Source organism: Panthera pardus, unplaced genomic scaffold (assembly GCF_024362965.1).
Source record: "Panthera pardus isolate Hobbes unplaced genomic scaffold, ASM2436296v1 HiC_scaffold_6, whole genome shotgun sequence".
NCBI classification, from domain to species: domain Eukaryota; kingdom Metazoa; phylum Chordata; class Mammalia; order Carnivora; family Felidae; genus Panthera; species Panthera pardus.
In genome coordinates this window covers 4,546,651-4,568,557 of record NW_026526991.1, presented here as the reverse complement: position 1 = coordinate 4,568,557, position 21,907 = coordinate 4,546,651, and the positions used below count along the sequence as shown (strand labels likewise).

The following is a 21,907-nucleotide window of genomic DNA, read 5'->3' as shown; positions in this document are numbered from 1 at the left end:
AGAGGTTATTAAGATACAGATTCCTGGGCCCCACCCCCAGAGAGTCTGAGCGTGTGCCTCGGTGTAGGGGTTGGGGGAAGCTCAGGAATGTGTCTTTCTAACAAGTTCCTGGTGGTGCGGCTGCTGCGGGTTCACAGGCCATGCTTTGAGTTGGCCCCGGACCGAACGATCGGGCACAGCCGGGGTGCCACCGGGAAGCAAAGCGACAGCGTGGTGAGTGGTTGGGAATTGGGAAGGCCACTCGGAAAGGCTGACCTTTGCGAAGGGTCCGGATGCAGGGGGAAGAGCAAAGCCTCAAGACAGGATGCGGCTTGGTGGGTGTGAGCAGCTGAAGAGAGCTGGCGCGTGGGGAGACGTGGCCCGAGAAGTGACGGGAAGCCTAGATTTCACGGGGTCCGCCTTGCAAGTCATCGGCAGACTGACAGCTTTATTCTGGGTGCTTTATTCTGGAAGCCCCTGGAGGCTTAGGGGCAGGGTGACGCGATTTGCTTGGTGCGTGTGAAAGGGGTCAGTCTGCTGCCGGGCGGAGAATGGGTGCGTTGGGCTGCGGCCGGCACTAAGGAAGCCAGTGGGAGCCTGCCATGGTCATCCGGGATTACAGGGACGCTGGGGAGAGACATAGACAGATCTGGAATCTTCTGGAGTAGAGCTGGCACGATTTGCTGCTGGATGAATTAGTAGTCACTTCCCTCTCAGGACCACAGTTGAGCTTTGTTGGGGCACCGACGTACTTTGCCGCTGGGGCACTCAGCGGATGGGGTGTGTTTCTTGCCTCCCTGGATCAACACCGTCCACGGGCACCTCGTCCCAGGCAGCTCTGTGCCTCCCGTCACGGACCCGGCACAGAGCGGCTGCCGGTGCTGACGGGGTGGGTTAGAAAGAAGCTAGGCTGTCGAAGCACAGACCCCAGGGCCATCCCTGTGCCAGCCTGTCCTCACGCTTACGAAGGTCCCACCCACCGGCCCCAGCAGTGGGTCCCACGTCGTGTTCTGAAAATTGCCAACTGCCTGGTTTCCGAATGCCTTTGCCTGGCTGACGTACCTTAGGAGGTGACAACAGTCCGCGATGATTTCGAGCACGGTCAGCGTAGAGATCAGCACACAACTGACTGTTTTTCTGGGTTAGGTTTTCTGATGTTCAGTTTGAAAAGCAGCAGACCGAGTGGCTTTAACGCGCAGTTCCTGGGAACCACTAGAGAGGTGACCTGTCAAGTTCATTGCAGGCTACTGTTAACCTAGCTTTTTTTTTTTTTTTTTCCTCTTCTAGGAGGAAGTAACAGGAAGACGATCTGACGGCAGGTATTTTCTTGATTTTTCTAAGGCAAAGGGCTTAGTATTTCTTAGGGTTGGGAAGGAGGCAGCCCCAGCTTCTGTGCCGGGGGCGGATTGGCCAGCTGGCTCCTTCGCCTGTTCCGCAGACCATTTCTGAGCCCCCTTCACTGTGCCTGGCCCCGGCTGGGTGCTGGGGGGACACAAACGAATCAGCCCACCCCCGGCCCTGTGGGTGAACTGACAGTCGACACTGTGGGAGGGAGGCGACTGTGGGTGTCCTCAGGCTGCCATCTGCACTCTGCCCGTTACTCTCAGAGCCCCACTGTCCCCATCTTATAAATGGGGAGAACACCTGCCCCCCGGCAGCCCGGGAGCCAGAACGGTACCTGTGGTAGAGAAGAGCGGGTGCAAACTGCCCAGCTCTGTGCCCCGTGGGTCCTGGTGTTTCGTGAATGGTACCCGTTGTTTCTAGTGATAACATACAAATGCAGTTACCGACCCCGAGAGGGTGGGGAGGGTCGCCAGCACCCAGCCAAGGGCCCGGTGGGCCCACTGCAGGTGGGGCTGAGTGGAGGAGTGTGCAGGGCCGAACCAGGGAGAGCTGAGGCACTCGTTTCCAACCCAGTGAACCGGAGTCCCTGTGGTGTGCCAGGCCCACACTTGCCGACTGTGCCGTGACCCCCACAGTACCATGAAGGACCTGTGGCTTTCATTCCCGTTTTGGGGGTGAGTGCCGAGGCCCCAAGAGAACTCGTGAGCACCCGTGGGCGTGCGAGCACCGGAAACGAACCGTCTCCAGGGTTCAGGTGCAGAGGAACCTGCCATCCGGTCCTCTGTCCCCTCCCAGGCTGCCTCATCGTTGGTTCTCTGTGGTGGTGACCGTGCTGGTTTGGTGCATTTCTGAAAAGAAATCCTGTGTGTCTTTAAAGGAGAGGTGGCCTGAGTTCGTTTCTTTTTCTTCTTTTTTAACCGTCAATAACTGGTCTGCCCTGTCGCCCATCACTGTGCTGTGCTCTCGCTCCCACATGCGTATTTAAAGCCCTTTATGGGTGGAAGTTTCTTCTTCGTCTCCTCGTGTCTGGGACGGTTATATTTTGCGTAAGTTTCCGAGGGCCGTACTGCCAAAGGGCCACGAAGTGGGTGGCTCAGGGAGGCGAGAAGTCTGAAATCAAGGTGTCGGTGGAGCCACGGTCTCTCTGAAGAATCTGGGGCGGGTTCCTCGCCTCTTCCAGCCTCTGGCGGCCCCAGACTTTTCTTGGCTTATGGCAGCATCGCTGTGATCTCTGCCTTCGTGTTCCCGTGACCGTCTTCCCCGTGTGTCTGTACGACCCTGTGTCGTCACATGGCGTTCTCTGCCCGTGTCTGTGTCCAGATCTCCTTTTTTGTTGTTGTTAGTTTTTTTTTAAGTTTATTTATTTTTGAGAGAGAGAGATCGAGAGAGTGAGCGGGGTGGTGGCAGAGAGAGAGGGAGAGAGAGAATCCCAAGCAGGCTCTGCACTGTCAGCACCGGGCCCGATGTGGGGCTCGAACTCACAAACTGTGAGATCGTGACCTGAGCTGAAACCAAGAGTCAGACCCTTGACTGACTGGGCCACCCAGGTGCCGCTCCTCCTCCTCCTCCTCCTCCTCCTCCTCCTCCTCCTCCTTCTTTTCTTTTCAAGTAATCTCTACACGCAGTGTGGGGCTTGAACTCATAAGCTGGAGATTAAGAGTCGCGTGTTTCACCGACTGAGCCCGCCATCCGGAGATGATGGGGCCGGCCGAAGGGACTGTGAGCTCTGTTGCAAACGCTCCCACCTGAACCTAGAAAGCATCGGTGGGATGAGAAGGAAACAGGTGACTGAGAGAGCCCTCACCTCGCACACTTCTAGAAGGAACGTACGCAAAGAACTAAAACACAAGCCAGGAAGTTCTGTGCCGACTGTATCCCAGGAGAGGGATACAGGAGGTTTGGTGGAGGGAAAAGGTGACCAGAGCGGCTCCCTGGGGGAGGCGGCCTTTGAACCGCGCCTTGTGTGATTGGCGGAGCTGGATCCGGAGCAGCAGCGGGGAGGTGGTGGTGTTCCACCCAAGCAGGGGTGCGCGAAATGAAGGAGTGTCACGGCAGCTCGGCGAGGCCGCGGGAGCCAGAAAGTAATAGAATTCAGAGATACTTAGCGCAGTGAGGCCCCGAAGCATCTGGCGGCGTGCCCTTGTTCGGCAGAAGACGTATGTCCCGGATACCGTGGCGAGGCGCGGGCTTGCGGTCTTCTCTGTCTCTCGGTACATTTCGCCTGCGTGTTCGTTTTGTTTTAGGTAAGAACCCGCAGCACGAGTCACTGAAGGAGAGAAATTGGACGTTCCTGTTGGCTCCATAAGTACCTATGGTGGGTCCGGCCTGAGCGATCGTTGTCCACACGATGGAAAGAGGGAGCCGGGGGCGGGGGGCGGGGGCGCACCAAGAAAACCTCCCCTTGAAGGCTCCGTGTCCTTGCTCAGTAAAGTGAGGATGAGAATATCTGTCCTGTCTGCCTTATTGGTTTTGGGGATCGTGCCTGGGAAGCATTTTCTTTAAATGTTTACTTATTATTTTTGAGAGAGTATGAGAGAGAGAGAGCATGAGCAGGGGAGGGGCAGAGGGAGAGAGGGAGAGAGAATCCCAAGCAGGCTCCGCACTGTCAGCACCGAGCCCGACGTGGGGCTCGATCTCACTAACTGCGAGACCGTGATCTGAGCGGAAATCAAGAGTCGGATGCTTAACCGACTAAGCCACCCGGGCACATCTCCCCCCTTCCCCACCCCCCCCCCCGGCCCCCCCGGAAGTATTTTCTGACCGTTAAAGCACAGGGCAGGTATCAGGCACTGTGCTGGGTCACCCGGGGTGGGTCAGCACCTGTGCCAGGGGGCAGGGGCGCACTGAGATGTAGGACTTCGCCCCTGCTGGTGGTGGCGGTGACGTGGGCGTTTCCGGCCTGGAGTCTGCAGTGGGACTGGAGGGGGCAGAGCAGAGCTGGAGCCGCACTGGGCAGGGACGCAGGCTGTAGAGGCCGCACTCACGTGGGGAACCGGGCTCCCGGGCTCCACTGTGGGTCTTGACACGGTGGGGAGTTTGCTCGGTAACAGCCGTGGGGATCTGGCTCCTGTGCTGCCCCTACCGTCGTTCCTGAGCGGCGACTGCTGAGTCTCCACGTTAGCAGCCTTACGTTGTCATATGGCACCTTCTGGCCCACAGAGGACGATTACCTTGGCCCCGTGGCCACCGGCATCACCCTGACGAAGGCCAGGGAGGCGGAGGACCGTGCAAAAAGAGGTGGTGCTTCAGAGTCGGGTCACCCTCTGTTCAAATCAGGGCACCGTGGGTCCCTTCAGTATGATTTTTTTTTAATGTGTATTTATTTATTTTGAAAGAGCGTGTCAGAGCGAGCGTGGGCACCCACAGGCATGAGCGGGGGAGGGGCAGAGAGGGAGCCTCAAGCTGGCTCTGTGCTGGCTCGATCTCACGAACCATGAGATCATGGCCTGAGCCGAAATCAAGAGTCAGATGCTTAACCGACTGAGCCATGCAGGCGCCCTATTCAGTCTGATTCTTTTTTTTTTTTAATTTTTTAATGTTTGTTTATTTTTGAGAGAGAGAGACAGACAGACAGAGTGTGAGCATGGGAGGGTCGGAGAGAGAGGGAGACACAGAATCCGAAGCAGGCTCCAGACTTTGAGCTGTCAGCACAGAGCCCGACGCGGGGCTCGAACCCATGAACCATGAGATCACAACCTGAGCCAAAGTTGGACGCTTAACCGACTGAGCCACTCAGGCGCCCCTCAATTTTTTTTAATGTTTATTCATTTTTGAGAGGGAGAGACAGAGTGCAAGCAGGGGCGGGGTGCGGAGAGAGAGGGGGACACAGAATCCGAAGCAGGCCCCAGGCTCTGAGCTGTCAGCACAGGGCCCGACGTGGGGCTCAAACTCACAAACCATGAGATCATGACCTGAGCCAGAGTCAGACGCTAAACCGACTGAGCCACTCAGGCGCCCCAGCGTTCAGTCCGATTCTCATACAGGTTCTGAATCTTTGAGCTTCAGCTTCCTTACCCATAAGGGGGATGATGACAGTCATAATACCAGATATTTCTTGAGCGCCCTGTTCTCAGTGCTTTAACGTGTTCATTCAATTAATCCTTACTATAACCCCGTGAGATGGGTAGTTGCTGCCGTTCCTCGTATTTTACGCCTAAGGAAACAGAAGTTCAGAGAGGTTAAGTAACGTGTCCAGAGTCACACAGCAAGTGAGTGTCAGAACTGGGCCTCAGACTCAAGCCCTAGAGCCCGCACTCTTACCACAGTCCCTCCTCTGACACCGCCATTGCCGGCAGGTGAGGAGGCAGTGGGCTGATTTCACGTGAGAGCCCCGCGGGAGTGCCTTCTCTTTCCCTCTCCGAAAGCAAGCGCAGGCCTGGGGGCATAGTCGGTCAGTCTGAATGGAGCATCTACCACATCCCAGGCACAGTGCTAGGCCCTGGGCACAAAGCAGCGAGGAAGAAAGCCGGCCCCCTTGCCCTCTAGCTGGGACAGAACTGCAGGAGTGCCGAGGGGCCGTGTCCCTGTGTACCTGGCGTCAGGGAGGCCTGGTGGAGGAGGTGACATTCACTTATGCTGGCAGGTGGGTGGGCAGCAGCTTAGCCAGGCTGAGAGGGAGGGAAAGTGCTGCTGGCAGAGACAACCAGCATGTGCCAAGGCCCCGGGGTGGAGTGTGGGCAGAGCAGTCCAGTGTGGCGAGAACACAGCAGGTGAAGGAGAAGCAGGTGAGGGGCAGGGGTCTGCGTATCTTAAGCTCACTGGGGAGCCACGGAGACTGGTAGACGGGAGTGACGGGGTCAGATAAACTCGTCAGCGTCACCGGCACTTACAGAGAGTGAATTGGAGCGGGGCAGGGGAGGAGGCAGGGGGCGCTGGGGGCGCTGGGGGTGCTCACGCTGGGCTAGGCGCTCTCTCCCACCCTTTGGAAGTCAGCTCCAGGGCCTCCTGCTCAGGGTGGTTCTCCCCAGCCACCCTGATGGGCAGCTCCTGCCGTGGCTCTCACAGCCCCAGTGCTGTCCCTGCCTCGTGCCTCGTGATGTACACTGGGTGGCGATTATCCGATTGCTGTCTTTCTCCCCCGCTTAGGCCAGGATCTCTTAGTCTTGGCCCAGTTGACATTTTGGCCTGGGGGACTTGCTTTGGGGCTGGGGGAGGGGGCGTCCTGTCCACTGCAGGGTATTGGGCAACATCCTGGCCTCTACTCACTAGATTCCAGAAGCCTCCCTGCCCCCAGTTGTGACAGCAAAAGACGAGGCCAGAGGCGCCTGGCTGGCTCACTCGGTTAAGCATCCAACTCTTGATGTCAGTTCAGGTCATGATCTTGAGGTTCGTGGGTTTGGGCCCCGCATCGGGCTCTGCACTGACAGTGTGGAGCCTGCTTGGGATTATCTCTCTCTCACTCTCTCTCTGCCCCTCCCCTGCTCTCTCTCTCTCTGTCTCTCTCAAAATTAATAGATAAACTTAAAAAAAAAAAAAAGAGACGCAGCCAGATGTCCCCCGGGGGCCAGAGTGGCCCCTGGCTGAGAACCACTGCCCAGCAGGTCGAACTTGGGATGTGCGAAGGGGAAGCTTGTGGCCACTGCCATTTCAAAGCTCTAACAAGTTGACTTCTTCCAGGATTATGGCAGGGAAAGTAAAATGGGTCACTGATATCGAGAAGTCGGTGCTGATAAATAACTTTGAAAAGAGAGGATGGGTCCAAGTGACAGAAAACGAGGACTGGAACTTCTACTGGTAAGTACGAAAAGCAGGAGTTGATTGTTTTTCCGAAGCCTGCTTTTTTCTTTTTTAACATTTATTTTCATTTGTTTTTGAGAGAGAGCGTGCACAGGTGCGCGTGGGGGAGAGACAGAGGGGGAGAGAGAATCCCAAGCCGGCTGTGCGCTGTCAGCACGGAGCCCGACCCTAGGGCTCGGTCTCACAAACCGCGAGATCATGACCTGAGCGGAAATCAAGAGTCGCTCAACTGACTCAGCCGCGCAGGCGCCCCTGAAGGCTTCTTACCAGTCTTGTGAATGGCGGTAGCCCAGGCACAGGCTGTGTTCTCAGAGGGGCGCCCCCCCCGACACATCTTTCATCCCAAGCTCTTTGGGAGCACGCGTTGCGGGGTGCCCTCACACTCCCGCTTACCAGCCTGGCGTCAGAAGTCCCAGGACGGTTCTGCACAACCCGGCCTGGCGAATCCCGTGGGGGGTCGGGTGAGAAGCCAGAGGCCCCTCCTGGCGGTGCCAGTCAGTGCCTTATTGCCCGGCGCTGGGGAAGGGGACCGTGGGGGAGGGGCCTGTGCCTCCCTTGCTTCCTCTCGCAGGGCAGAGGGCGCTGGCTGGACTGGTTAACGACAACCGAAAAGCGAGGGAGACGCACGAACGGGAGAGCAGTGTGTTTGGTGTTGACTCCCCGGTGGTGCTCCTTCCAGCCAGAAAGCTGGGAGCTGTCCTCGCCTTCTGCCCCCGCCCCGCCTCCCCCTCCTCGTGGGCTGAGGTCCCGTGTCCTCCCTTGTCCGGGCCTGGTGTGCTCCCCGCTGCAAGCCGGCCTCCACCCTCTGGCAGGGTCGTGCGCCCGAACACAGATCCGTGGTCATCTCGCCGGGCCCCATCCTCCGCAGCTCCCGGGCCCGGAGCCCTGAGCGAACCTTTGAGGGAGGGGAGCTGGTGGGTCTCCGGAGGCCTTTTTACCCTATGCGTCCCCCACTCCCTGAGACCCACTCCCTCCTGTTCCAGCCACTTCCTTCCCCCCCACGCCCCAGTGCAGCAGCCGGCACGCTTTCCCCTGCCGACCCGCTAGGACGGGCGGTGCTCTCTGCCTCCTCAGCCCATCCTTCGGGGACGCCACGCATCCAGCGGTTAGACGTCCAGACGCTGGAGCCAAGTCGTGCCTGGCTTTACACCCTGGCTCCCCCGCTGCTGCCTGTGTGGCCCTTAGCAGAGGACTTGACCTCTCCCTTCAAACGCAGCTGTCGGAAGCCTGAATGAGTCAGTAAAGCACAGAGCATGTGGCATGTGATAGCGGCCAGCGGTTGCTGGCCTTCGCACACCACTCCTCGAGCCTCCTGCCCTGGAAGCCACCTGTGCCCCTCCAGCCTCCCAGGCGGCTCCCCTCAGTGCTGTGCAGCAAGTGCCGCGTGCCAGGATTTGGGATTTCCCCGCCTGTCCCGTCTTTCTGCGCTGCTGTGAACCCGATGACAGTGAGGACCTTGTCTGGCTTGTCCCAGCCTCCCAGAGCCCGGCCCTGGCCCAGGTGCGGTGTAGACTGGCAGCCCGCTTCCATCTCCAGCAGCCACTGCGGGGATGACCCTTTCTCTGCTCCCCTGGCAGCTGAGGATTACCTGTGCTTTAAACCACGATCCAGTTTCCCCGGGGGAGCATGGAATGCAGACGGGGAGAGGCTGGTAGAGAAGTGCAGCCCCTGTGTGGGCTTTGGCATCGGGTTCACGTCCTCGAAGGTAGAGCGAAATAATGTAGCCAGAGCCCTGCTTCATGGGAGCTCTGAAAGAAGAGAGTTTGGTACTTACGCTCTGCGTCCCACGGCTCTGTGCCATGGGCTTAGCCAGTTCTCAGCGAGCCCTTTTGGCTTCTCTGGGTAATTAATCGGCGCTGGGGAGGGTGTCGAGCGACTCCCTGCTTCCTACCACGGAAGAAGCATCTTGGAGCCAGTCTTCACAAGACAGAGAGAGAAAAGAGCGGAACTGTGTAACTTTGGCTCTTTGGTGCCTTAAGAGCTCCTGTCCTTAAGTACTCTGTGTATCATCGAGTCTTAAAAATTGCTTAGGGTAAAGGGGTGCCTGGGTGGCTCGGTCGGTTAAGCGTCCGACTTCGGCTCAGGTCATGATCTCACGGTCCGTGGGTTCGAGCCCCGCGTCGGGCTCTGTACTGACAGCTCAGAGCCTGGAGCCTGTTTCAGATTGTGTCTCCCTCTCTCTGTGACCCTCCCCCGTTCATGCTCAGTCTTTCTCTGTCTCAAAAATAAATAAACGTTAAAAAAAAAATTAAAAAAAAAAAATTGCTTAGGGTAAAATACCAGAAACAACTAAATGTCAGATGGTTTGGAAAAGGTAACCAAGTTAACCGAGTGGATTATGGTGCAGCCCTGAAAATAATTAGGACAATTATAAAGCAATTTGGAAAATCTTATAACAAAAAATCTGAAGAAAAACCTATTATGAAACTGTATCTGTGTTCTGATCACAGCTTGAGTATAGGGCAGGAAGTAGGAGCACGTGAAACATGGGAGTCAGGGCTGCGCTAGGGAGATGCATTAATCAGCGATTGCCAGATTGATGGCGTGTAACAAACACCACAGAACTTAAGGCTTGAAACAACCATTTGCATAGCACGCACATTTATCGGTTTGGCTGGTTGGTTCCTTTGGTCCAGCAGGACTTAGCTGATCCTGCCTGGGCTTCCCCTGCTGTCACCTGGGGGGTCCAGCTGGGGCTTATCTGGTCTTGGATGCCGTTGGCCAGGACCACAGTGCCTTCTCACCACAGATCTCTCGTGGCCCTCCAGCCAGCTGGCTTGGGCTTGCCCTCCTGGGGCGGTCGGGGTCCAGGAGGGAGGGAGGAAGCTCTCAAGGCCTCTCGGTGCTAGTCTCAGAAGCGACACGCCATCGCTTCTGCCTCTTTTTTGGCCAAAGCAGAGCCAAGGTGAGACGGGTCTGGGCCCAGGCCTTAAGAAACTAGCAGCTTCCCCTTCCTTTATGGGAACCGTCTGTGGGAGCCCCAAGCTGCCACGTGAGAAGCCTGGCTACCTGGGCCTCTCTGGCTGGAGGAGCTGTGTTGTGTGTGATAGTTACAGCCACTCCTGGCCTTCCAGCCGTGCCCACCAAGGTGCCAAACATACGAACGACGCCTTCTTGGACCCTCCAAATGGGGTCATCCTCCGGCTGAATACCACCGAGTGGCCTCGGTCTGTGCCACATGGAGCAGAGGCAGGCTCGCCTGAGCCCTGCCTAAAATTTTGATCCACAGGGACACCTGGGTGGTTCAGTGGGTTGAGCATCCAACTTCAGCTCATGTCATGAGCCAAAACTGGTTTGTGGGCTCGAGGCCCACGTCAGGCTCTGCGCTGACAGCTCAGAGCCTGCTTGGGATTCTCTCTCTCGTTCCCTTTCTCTTTGTCTTTTCCCCGCTTACGCATTTTCTCTCTCTCTGTCTTTCAATAAATAGATTAAAAAATTTAAAAAAATGTCTTGATCCACAAAACCACAAGATCTGATGCAATGGTTGTTGTCTTAAGTTGCTAACACCAGGCACCTTGCTTTGCAGTAAGAGGTACCCAGAATATATCATCACATACCCGAGAGCGGTAGGGAAGCAGCTCATTATCTTGAAAACCGATAAATAAAGGGCAAGAATCAAGCATTTAGTTAGCCTTTCCTCTATGAGCTGTGTTTTGGGGTATCCAGATTGTTGATGAAGGGACATTTCTCCTTGTAGAGATATTCCTGCTAACACATGAACGAGAAATGCAAGCAGAGGATCACCATCTCGTCGCCCCTAATGACCTAAGGGTCTAGGCCCGCCCAGTATGGGAGCCGCTGAGCTCAGGGCTGACGAGCACTTCGGCGTGGCGGGCCCAGTTGTAGGTGTGCCCCAAACGGACCTGCAGCTCCCCAGGCCTTGCGGTCTGACTCCTGATTTTCAGGTGGCACGGGAGCCAGGGCACTGGGCTGAGGAAGAAGCATGTGAGGACCTAGAAGGCAAGTGGCCCAGGGTCCTCCAGAAACAGTTGGCCTAGGGAAAAAGAAAGCAGGGAGACTGTAGGTTAAACGAGTCGGGAGAGAGAGAACAACTCATCAGAAGGCCTGACCCTTATCTGTACAAGCTCTAAAAATACTTATCAGATGACTTGGGAAATATGAGCACTGATTAATATTTGATGATATTCAGAAATCACTGCTGCTTGTTTTTAGTTGTGACAGCAGTGCGAAGTAGGATATAGTATCTCTCTTTAAAATTTTTTTTAACATTTATTTGTTTTTGAGAGACAGAGCACAAGTGGGGGAGGAGCAGAGAGAAAGAGACACAGAATCCGAAGCAGGTTCCAAGCTCTGAGCCATCAGCACAGAGCCCAACGTGGGGCTCGAACTCATGAGCCACGTGGGGCTGAAGTCGGATGCTCAACCGACTGAGCCAAGGCGCCCCAGTAGGATATCATATATTAAGAAGTCCGTAACTGTTAGACATTCTTACAGGAGCATTTTGGTTGGAATATCGTGTCTGGGAATTGCTTCCAAATAAGCCAGTGCCGTGGGGCACAAGTGGGATACAATCAAGACAAGACCGGGTGCCTGGTTGCAGCCCCTAAAGCGAGCAATGGGTTCTCTCATACTTTCCTCTCTGCTTTTGCTTGTGGTTGAGCTCTTTCGTAATGAAAAGTTTGAAAACTCCCCCATCATTCTAATGATCATAGACTCAGAAGAGACCCTTTGGGTGCTTGGGGCCCTCTGTAGGTTGGTGCCCGGGGTGGGGTGGGTGGGGGCCTAGAGCAAGAAGCCATGCCAGCCTGCCTTGCCTGTGGCTCCCTTGTGAGTGCCAGTCCAGTCCTTCCTGCTCCCTCCCTCCCACCCTCCCTGCCTCTCTGAGGGGCTGGTAGGGTGGAGGGGTGTGTCCGGGAGGCTGGGTTTCTTAGAGGATTAGAGGGAATCAATTTCTTTTTCAACCGTCCTCATTTACTGGGGTGCAGGCCTGTCATCGGTTTCTACAAGAATATGACCCAGAGCCCTTAAATCACCCTGTGATTTTTTTTTTTAAGTTTATTTGTTTTGAGATGAGACAACGCAACCGGGATAAGGGCAGAGAGAGAGGGACAGAGAATCCCAAGCTGACTCTGCACTGTCAGCCCAGAGCCTGATGCAGGGCTCAAACCCACGAACCGTGAGATCATGACCTGAGCCAAAACCAGGAGTCCGACGCTTAACCGACTGAGCCACCACCCAGGCGCCCCTGCCCTGTGATTTTGGTTTAAAGGGGTCCGGGTGCTTCTTGACTTTGGGTGCAAATACTGTGTAAATGATTTTCCGGATTTCAGAGTCTGAAGGAGGCCATTTTTCATTAGTTTGTAATCAGCAGTCAATGGTATCATTGATTCATCAGTAAGCATTTATCGAGCATGTCCTCTGTGCTGGGCAATGACACCGCCCACTGTTAGACGGACTCAGAAGTGCTCCTGCCTCAGTTCAGGTTCAGGTCACAGCCGGTCACCAGACCCAACGCTGTGCCGCTGTGGCCCGGGCATCTCCGGGTCTGGGGGCTGGGACTCAGGGGACAGGCCAGCCCTTCTGGTCGCGAGCTTTAATGAGAACTGCCACCACGGGGACCTCCTCTGAGCTTTCGCCCTGCACGTCCCTTCTGTGCTTCTCTTTTAGGATGAGTGTGCAAACCATCCGAAACGTTTTTAGTGTCGAAACTGGCTATCGGCTCTCAGATGATCAAATAGTCAACCATTTTCCGAACCACTATGAACTGACCCGGAAGGATCTGATGGTGAAGAATATTAAAAGATACAGGAAGGAGCTGGAGAAAGAAGGGAGTCCTCTGGCAGAAAAAGATGAGAACGGGAAATACCTCTATCTGGGTTTGTGCCTTTTTCACTGGGCTCGTGTGTTAAATGAATCCTAGAGTTCCTTAGTCACACGAGCTACCGGGATGGCGACGGCTGGCTTTGGTGGGTGAACATGTTCGTGCCAGCTGTGACAGGCGCCTCTCTCATTCCACGTGTGTCTGGAATGGGCAGGCTGGGGCTCACGTTGGGATCTGAGTTTCCATGGGTGCCCGGGGCATGTGGTGCATGCGAGGGAGAGAGTGTCCCCGGTGTGTGGATGGAGGGAAACGGCATGAGCTGCAAGCTGCATTTTGGGATTCACGGTCACTACCGCATCTGGCTGTTCCCAGGGGGCACGGCGTGTCCCTGTTCCATCTGGTGGGCTGGCCTGCCGGATAGTTCCAGAATCCTTTTACCTACCTGGGAAAAATTGTATAACCCATCTCTCTGGGCCTCCGTTTCCTCATCTGATAAATGGGAATGACAACAGGTTGCCGTGGGCATTACAGGTTTGTAAAGCGCTTAGCACACGGGCAATGAGGTGATTGGACGGGGACTGAACGGCACAGGGCCTTGATCTTCAGATGCTGGCTTGGGGCAGAGGGCACGAAGCAGCCTCCGGGAAGGCCGTGGCAGTGTGTTTCCGTCCGTGGCCGCTGTTGGGCTAGCTCACCCGCCGCCGTCCTCTTTTTCACCTTGCAGACTTTGTTCCGGTCACCTACATGCTGCCCGCGGACTACAACCTGTTCGTGGAGGAGTTCAGGAAAAGCCCCTCCAGCACCTGGATCATGAAACCTTGTGGCAAAGCCCAGGGAAAGGGCATCTTTTTGATCAACAAGCTCTCGCAGATCAAAAAGTGGTCCCGGGACAGCAAAACATCTTCGTGAGTGCACCTGCTTAAGATCAGGGCCCAGGGTGTGTGGGTCTGAATCTCTGTCTACACTTACCGTCTGAGGACCTTTTGTTCTGTGGACGCTTACATGCTTCACCTGGGTAAACTGGGGACGGTAGCAGCACCATCACGGGGGCAAGACGGGGATGGGACAGGCGAACACGGGAGTGTCTGTGATCAGCGACAGGGGTAGCGCGAGGCCGCGTCAGGTCAGGTCTCTGCCGAGCGTTCGAGGGCTCCCCAGAACTGAGATACCAGGCCAGGCGGCTTTGTCTGGGGCCCGCCCTGCCTCTGCGGGTCCTGAACTATACAGAGATGCTGGAGGTGGTTCTCTCCCGGAGGGCTGGTGGCTCACCGTTCCCGGGCGTGGCAGGGTCACCTTCTCCCTGTGCGGAGCACTGAAGTTTGAGTGCACGTTGCCGGCCCCCAGGTGGGTCAGGCGCAGGGAGCACTTCCCTGGTGGGTTCCCGGGGCGGGGGGAGGGGCTGCTGGCACTGTCCTCTGGGGCGGGGTCTCAGGCTTGGGGGCTCCCGCGTGGACGCCAGCTCACCGCCGTCTTCTCCCCCGACGCGACGGGGGCCTTTGGACTCTGCCATCTAATTTTGACCGTCTCCGCCGCCCTTAGGTTTGTGACCCAGTCCACCAAGGAGGCCTACGTGATCTCCCTGTACATTAACAACCCGCTGCTGATCGGCGGGAGGAAGTTTGACCTGCGCTTGTATGTGCTGGTGTCTACGTACCGCCCACTGCGCTGTTACATGTGAGAGTCGCTGGGGTTTTGTCCTGTTGGTCGGCAGCTCACGAGATGCAGCCCTTCGGAGACAAAGTAGATTAGCGGCATGGGGGGTGACTGCTGGCGGTCACAGGGTTTCTCGGTCGTGGTAGTGGCCCCGCAAATCTCAGGATACCGAGAACCACCGCGTCATACGCTTTAGGTGGGGGAGTCCTGTGGCCTAGGAATTGTACCTTAGCGTGACCGTTCGAAGAAAAGAACCGTAAAACATGAAAAAGCAGCTCTTTTAACGGCCTGAATCAAAAAGCAGGTCTTTCTATTATTATTTTTTTTAATGTTTATTTATGAGAGAAAGAGAGAGAGTGTGAGCAGGGGAGGGTCAGAGAGAGCAGGGAGACACAGAACCCGAAGCAGGCTCCAGCCTCCGAGCGGTCAGCACAGAGCCCGACGTGGGGCTCGAAGCCGCGAACCGTGAGATCTTGACCTGAGCCGAGGTCGGACGCCTGACCGGCTGAGTCCCCCAGATGCTCCAAAAAGCGGCTCTTGTAAGAGAACAAAGTGTTCGGTCTTATCTGTGCTTCTCCTCAGCGTGCTGACGCGGTCTGAATTCCCACGCAGGTATAAACTTGGATTCTGCCGCTTCTGCACGGTGAAGTACACCCCAAGCACCAGCGAGCTGGACAACATGTTTGTTCATCTCACCAACGTCGCCATCCAGAAGCACGGGGTGAGTGCGTCCCTTCGCTGGAGCTTACGGAAATGGGCTGCTTTTGTGGGTCTCTCTCTCCTTCTTTTCGCGTGCGCGGGCGAAGCGGGTCCGGGAGCCGGATTCCAGATGCCCTGGCACTCGTGAGGAGTGGGAGCTTTAAGGATCTGGCACATCAGCCCTTCTGGTTCCGTGGCCGTGGGCACGTCAGTTGGAACCCTCGGAGCCTCGGTTTCTCCATTTGTGAAAGGAGATCCTGTTACCCCCTCATGGGGGTGGCGGAAGGATTCACGAGAGGGCTCCTGCGTGGCCGTTCGTTCAGCAAAGTCTCCCTGAGCACCTGTCTGGGTTGGTCTCGTGCTGAGTGCCAGGGCTACGTTGATGGTCCCCACTCACGGAGCCTGGCCCGTAGGGGAAGACGGCCGTCAAGTAATCACGCTGGTGAATGTGTCATCACAAACTGAGCCGCGTGCTCTCAAGCTAGGGGACGCAGATCCGGAAGAGCATGGAATGAAGTCCCTGGTCCAGGTGGCCGGAGAAGGCTTCCGTGTGCAGAAATGCTCAAGCAGAGACCTGAAGTATAAGCGGGGGTTACCCGGGTGGAGGTGGGGGAGGAACGTTCTAGCAGAGGGTACAGCCTGTGCCGGGATCCCGTGGCAGGAGGAGCGTTGCAGGAGCTGAGAGACGGCCAGGGTGGCTGGAGCCCCCAGACCGAGGGTGGTGGAGTTAGAGGTACCTGGTGAGGCCAGCGAGGCCGGGCCCCAGGACCTTGTCGGTTCTGTGTGGGCTTTGGGGCTTTAATCTGGTCCTAACAAAAATGTTCTGAAGGTCTCATTTCTTTATGAAAGACTCTTCTGTTTGGATCTTGCTTGATTGGAGGCCTTGAGTATCCTGGTCCTTTTTGTATAATTTGAGTGGAAAGAGGGTAAGCATTGATAGAAAACAAGCTTCTTTTTCTTTCTTTTTTTTTTTTTTAAGTTTATTGTTTTAGTAATCTCTATGCCCACTGTGGGGCTCACATGACCTCAAGATTAATAGTTGTATGCTCTTGGGGCACCTGGGTGGCTCAGTTGGTTAAGCATTCAACTTTGGCTTAGGTCATGATCTTGCAGTTTGTGGGTTTGAGCCCCGGGTCAGTCTCTGTGCTGACAGCTTGGAACCTGGAGCCTGCTTTGGATTCTGTGTCTCCGTCTCCGTCTCTGGCCCTCCCCCACTCAGGCTCTGTCTCTCTCCTACGAAAACAAATAAACATTAAAAACGATATTTTAAAAAAAGGGTGGCATGCTCTTCTGACTGAGCCAGCTAGACGCCCCCAAACCAAGCTTTTCTGAGTCACCTACTGAAGGGTTTGTTCAGAGCAGCATGGGCTCAGTCCCCCGTCTGTCACTTCTTTCTGTGTGACTTGGGCAAGTCACACGGCCTCCCTGGGCCTCCTCATCTGCAAACAGAGCCCTGGCATTACCTTGCTGGTAATGAAATGACAACGGCCACCATTTACTGAGGGCCTGGACGGTCTTCTGTGTGAGGCCAACTCTGGTTCACTATCCCTCGGGTTTCCCTGGGAGCGAACTTCTGAGCATCACTGTTACATGGTCAAGATTAGAGGAGAAAGGATGGCTTGGCCAGAACTTTATTCAGAAGAATTGGAACAACGGAGACGCCTGGCCGGCTCAGTAAGTGGAGTGTGAGACTCTTGATCTCCGGGTTGTAAGTCCGAGCCCCACGTTGGGTGTAGAGATTACTTAATAAAATCTTGGAGTGCCTGGGTGGCTCAGTCGGTTAAGCGTCCGACTTCAGCTCAGGTCATGATCTCACGGTTCGTGGGTTCGAGCCCCGTGTCGGGCTCGGTGCTGACAGCTCGGAGCCTGGAGCCTGCTTGGGATTCTGTGTCTCCCTCTCTCTCTGCCCCTCTCCTCCTCACATTCTGAGTCTCTCTCTCTCTCAAAAAATAAATAAACATGAAAAAAATGTAAAAAATAAAATAAAATCTTGAAAAAAAATGAATTGGGAAAATGAGTTTTCAGGGGACGCAGCCGTTTGGAGAAAGCTGAGCAATGACATCAGGCCCTTTGTAGCCAAGTTAGTGAGGCCTGGGTGTGGGTGTGGCCAGTGGTGTGGGTGTGGCCAGTGACCAGCCTCCAGTCCTCTTGGTTTCTCTGAGGACAGTGCAGAATATGTTGGCCTGCCCCAACCCCCCCTTCGATTGCAGGGCCACACTGACATTGGGAGGGCTCCATTTGATGGGCCTTCTCAGGACACCAGTCAGCTGAGTCACTGCTGCATCAATAAGAAACAGAAGTCACTTTTTTTTAACCCGTGGAAGGAGAGAGCAGAGGCAGGACCTTAGCTTGGCATCGCCGCAGTGTTCCAGAAGCCTCTGTGCCGTCCCTGTCGGTTCTGTTGGTAAATGCTTAGCTTTTTAACGTGAGGAAGTCCTTCCTCTGAGGAGACTACTTACTGGTAGCCTCACGTGGCTCCGATTCAGAATCGCACGAAGGACAGATGTTACACGGGACGCTGACACGTCAAGCAGTCGACGGCTGCATCTCCCGAGTGTCCCTGGGTGCAGAGCATAGCCCGACACCTGGGACAGAGATGCCCTTGGACAGCCTGCCCTCAGGAGGCTCAGAGACCAGCAGGGGAGGCAGATCACAGAAGGCTGATGATAAGGGAGGCTGCAGGGCTGCGGACGGGGTGCAGGAGTGTGGGGCGGGGGGCACCAGGAGGCGGGATCAATCCAGCAGGCAGAAAAGGGGATGGAAAGATCAGGGGTGCATCCCGACATGGGCAGTGTTTGCAGATTGATTTGATAGAGTGTCCTGGAGTAAATCTGATAAACTAGTGTTGTTCCAGTCCTAACAGCAGGACACATTTCCTCGCTTTTTAGGTCTGTGCTTGTGGAAGACAGTGTTTTGCTGTGTATACTTTGTATGTCTAGAACTTATAATGTTTATTTATTTAAAAAAAATTCTTTTTAACGTTTTTATTTATTTTTGAGACAGAGACAGAGCATGAACAGGGGAGGGTCAGAGAGAGGGAGACACAGAATCTGAAACAGGCTCCAGGCTCTGAGCTGTCAGCATAGAGCCCGATGCGGGGCTCGAACTCATGGACCGCGAGATCATGACCTGAGCTGAAGTCGACTGCTTAACCGACTGAGCCACCCAGGCGCCCCTGTTTATTTTTTTTTTTTTTTGAGGGCGAGTGGGGGCGGGAGGGGGGGCAGAGAGAGAGGGAGACACAGAATCCGAAGCAGGCTCCAGGCTCTGAGCTGTCAGCACAGAGCCCGACGTGGGACTCGAACTCACGGACTGCGAGATCACGACCTGAGCTGAAGTCGGACACTTAACCGACTAAGTCACCCAGGCGCTCCTAGAACTTTATCTTTTAAGTAAACTTTTCTTGCTAGTGAGAATCTGTAACTGGAAAAAGAAAGGTGTGGGTGGGCAGGTAGCCTGGTTTCCCTGTAACTTCTCCGAGTCCCTGTTTTTGGGGTACAGACACTGAGTTATTAGAGAGACCATTTGAGGTGAACATGCTTGGGTAGCTCGTCTTTTAAGGTATCTAAGTGAAACTGATGTGTAAGTGTGTCTCTGACCTCAAAGGTATTTTTTTTAACATGGTTAATTCTGTTTTTCTATGAAAACCAAGTCCGTTTTGAGTCGGTGGTGTTTGTCCTTTCTTAGGCTGGTTTTCTTTTCATTTCTTTTCAAAAGTTCTCACCTTTTTATTTAGGAGAGTGAAACCTAGCCTCACAACCTCCAGATGTACTTCGGGATTTTTAGCTTTTTGCCTCCCAAAAAAGAGGAGTGGGGTAGAGATTTCATGTTTAGAGTCAGAGAAATAGAGAGCGCTCTGGATGGGGGGTGGGAAAGCCAGGCTCGGGTCCCAGCTCCCTCACAGCCTGCGTGGAACCCTGGGCAGGTCAGGTAACCTCCCCGAGCCCGAGTCCTCTTTCGTGCAGACGGGATGTTGTGACCAGCTGTGTGGTGCTCTTGGACCACGGTGCCTGGCACCGGCCTGTCTCAGGTTGGGTTCTCTGGAAGCAGACTCGGAGGCAGAAATGAATGCATGGGGGGTTTGCTGGGGCAACATGGGGAGGGCAGGGGGGTGAGGACAGGGCAGAGGGAGGGTCGAGCTGGGGCGCAGCTGCAGCAGGGGCCGAGATTCCCTGGCATCAGCCCGTCACGGACTACGGGCCGCTGGGGTGGGCGTGACCTTGGACTGTTCTGCTCCCCTTAGCCAAGGGCAGCTCCCAGCGAGGGTCTCCGCCAGAAGAGGGAGTGTCTTGATCTTGAAGGGGGGTCTGAGTGACATACTCCACCCTCATTGCAGGGTATGAATTGCTAATTATGAGTGAACTACAGAGGTGGTGTTTCTTTTTTTTTAATTATTTTTTTAAAGTTTATTTTGAGAGAGAGCACGAGTGGGATGGGGCAGAGAGAGAGGAGAGGGAATCCCAAATAGGTTCTGCACTGTTGGCACAGAGCTCGATGTGGGGCTCAAACTTGTGAATCCTGAGATCGTGACCTGAGCCGAAACCAAGAGTCGGGCACTTAACCGACTGAGCCCCCCAGGCGCCCAGAGATGGGTATTTTTTTTTTTTAATTTTTTTTTTTTTTTAAATTTTTGAGAGAGACAGAGCATGAGCGGGGGAGGGGCAGAGAGTGAGGGAGACACAGAATCCAAAGCAGGCTCCAGGTTCCGAGTCGTCAGCACAGAGCCCGACGCAGGGCTCAAACTCACAAACCGTGAGATCACGGCCTGAGCCAAAGTCAGGCACTTAACCGACTGAGCCCCCCAGGCGCCCAGAGGTGGGTATTTGAAACCAAGCCCCGTATAGGAGGTCCAGGTCCTCACGGGGCAGGAGCACCCAGCACCGTTCTAGGGTGAGAGAGCAAGTGCTGGGGTCCTCAGGGTGCATTGCCTGGGGCCCCGTGTCCTTTCCCGTCGCCAGGAGGACTACAACCACATCCACGGGGGCAAGTGGACGGTGAACAACCTGCGGCTGTACCTGGAGAGCACCCGAGGCAAGGAGGTGACCGGCAAGCTGTTCGACGAGATCCACTGGATCGTCGTGCAGTCGCTGAAGGCCGTGGCGGTGAGAGAAGGGCGGGGGTCGGGCCTGGGAGCCGCCGAGTGGGGCGGGGAGGGATGCTGGTTCTTTGGCCACGGAGACTCGTCTTTACGGGCCCACCTCCCTCGTGGCCACGCGTCTGCCAGAGGCGGGGGCAGCTTGGCGGAGGGAGAGGGGCCAGCTTCCGGCCGGGTGCCGCCCAGGGCGTGCCGGGTGCCGGGCCTTCCGCGGCAGCCGCCGGCCCAGGGGAGTCCTGCCGGTGTCCCCTGCAGCCCGTCTGTGCCATCGGATCACGGGGACGTGTTTTGGCGTAAGCTGCTGGTCAGAGGTGGACTCGCGGTGGCCTCCTCGAGTTTAGGCCTCCCGCTCTGTGGGGTCATGGACGTCGGGATGCTGGAAACCCACCTCCCTGTTGCCCCAAGCGTGCTCCTCGTTGGCTGGCTCGCAGTCCCCGTTTGTGTCTTATTTTGCTGTGCCGAAGCCGGTGTGCGGCTGGTTTTGAGGGAACGGGAAGGAATAAACAGCAGGCCACCGGTGCGCGGGCGGCTGTGCCCCGAGCTTCACGTGTGGGCTCCCAGATGCTCATCACCCCGCAACTCAGAAGCAAAACGGAGGCCCGGCCCCGGAGTGGGGAAGCGCGGGGACAGGCGTTGGGGCCCAGGCCTGCCGAGGGGGCTCCCAACAGACCGGCCCAGTGGGTGTGACACCCGAGGGCACTCGGCCCGGCTCGGAGAGTAGGCGGCACGTCCCTTGGAGGGTGTATGCCCAGCCCCTCTGAGCCTCTCTGGGAAACCGGGAGACAGTGGGGTGGGGGCTGGCGGAGCTAGCAACCTCCTGTCCTGCACAGGCTGCTGGGACGGTGGTGTGGGCAGTGGCCGGGGTAGGACCGCTCTCCGGCGAGATGCGGGCCCACTGACTCCCCTGGGAAACCAGCCTCTGCCCCCCCAGCCTAGTTTTCCTCCAGTGAGTGAGGCTGGACTGGCCTGTGTCCCCCTCAGGAGTTTTTGGCTCTAGATCCAGCATTTGAAGTAGAGTCCACACGCCCACTAATGTGTGAAAAGGCCTCACTGCTGTGTCTGTGGGCTTTACTCACTGTGGGGGACAGCAGGGTCCCCAGGTGTATGTGACATGGCTGCTTGCTAGGCCTTCCCACAGGTTTTCATCCAAGCAGCCTCGGTGGGGCCTGGGGACCTGCATTGTAAGCGAGCGGCTGGCAGGGTTTTTTATGTACCTGGAGAACAGTTTATAAAGTGGAATTGAAAGTTAAAAAGAGGGGCGCCCGGGTGGCTCAGTGGGTTAAGTGTCGGACTTCAGCTCAGATCAGGATCTCGTGGTCTGTGGGCTCGAGCCCCACGTTGGGCTCTGTGCTGACGGCTCAGAGCCTGGAGCCTGCTTGGGACTCTGTGTCTCCCTCTCTCTGCCCCTCCCCGCTCATGCTCTGTCTCTCTCTCTCTCTCTCTCTCAAAAATAAATAAACATTTAAAAGTTTTTAAAATAAAAATGGAACAAAAAAAGTTAAAAAGAAAGTCCCCAAATTTTTAGTAAACGGATTGGCTTGTCAAAGAGAACAGAGGTTCATAGCCTGGCTCCCGCATCCCTAAGGACCTGAGAAGGGCCTGTGACGAGGTTGCACAGG

General features: G+C 55.8%; 1 protein-coding gene across 7 annotated transcripts in view; it reads left to right on the top strand.

Annotated features, from left to right (window-relative positions):
• TTLL1 (TTL family tubulin polyglutamylase complex subunit L1) overlaps positions 1 to 21,907 on the top strand; it is a 30,991-nt gene that overhangs the window by 1,900 nt on the left and 7,184 nt on the right. For 5 of the 7 annotated variants that reach the window (XM_053895719.1, XM_053895718.1, XM_019447111.2 and 2 more), the window contains 8 exons: positions 1,267 to 1,298; positions 3,567 to 3,637; positions 6,940 to 7,056; positions 12,688 to 12,896; positions 13,566 to 13,746; positions 14,381 to 14,515; positions 15,107 to 15,215; positions 20,152 to 20,295. In XM_053895719.1, coding sequence (XP_053751694.1) covers positions 6,944 to 7,056; positions 12,688 to 12,896; positions 13,566 to 13,746; positions 14,381 to 14,515; positions 15,107 to 15,215; positions 20,152 to 20,295 — 891 coding nt within the window. In that variant the 5' untranslated portion in view covers positions 1,267 to 1,298; positions 3,567 to 3,637; positions 6,940 to 6,943. Of the gene's footprint in view, positions 1 to 1,266; positions 1,299 to 2,310; positions 2,370 to 3,566; positions 3,638 to 6,939; positions 7,057 to 12,687; positions 12,897 to 13,565; positions 13,747 to 14,380; positions 14,516 to 15,106; positions 15,216 to 20,151; positions 20,296 to 21,907 lie in introns of those variants that run through there. The other 2 variants (XM_053895717.1, XM_019447118.2) reach the window with 2 other exon arrangements.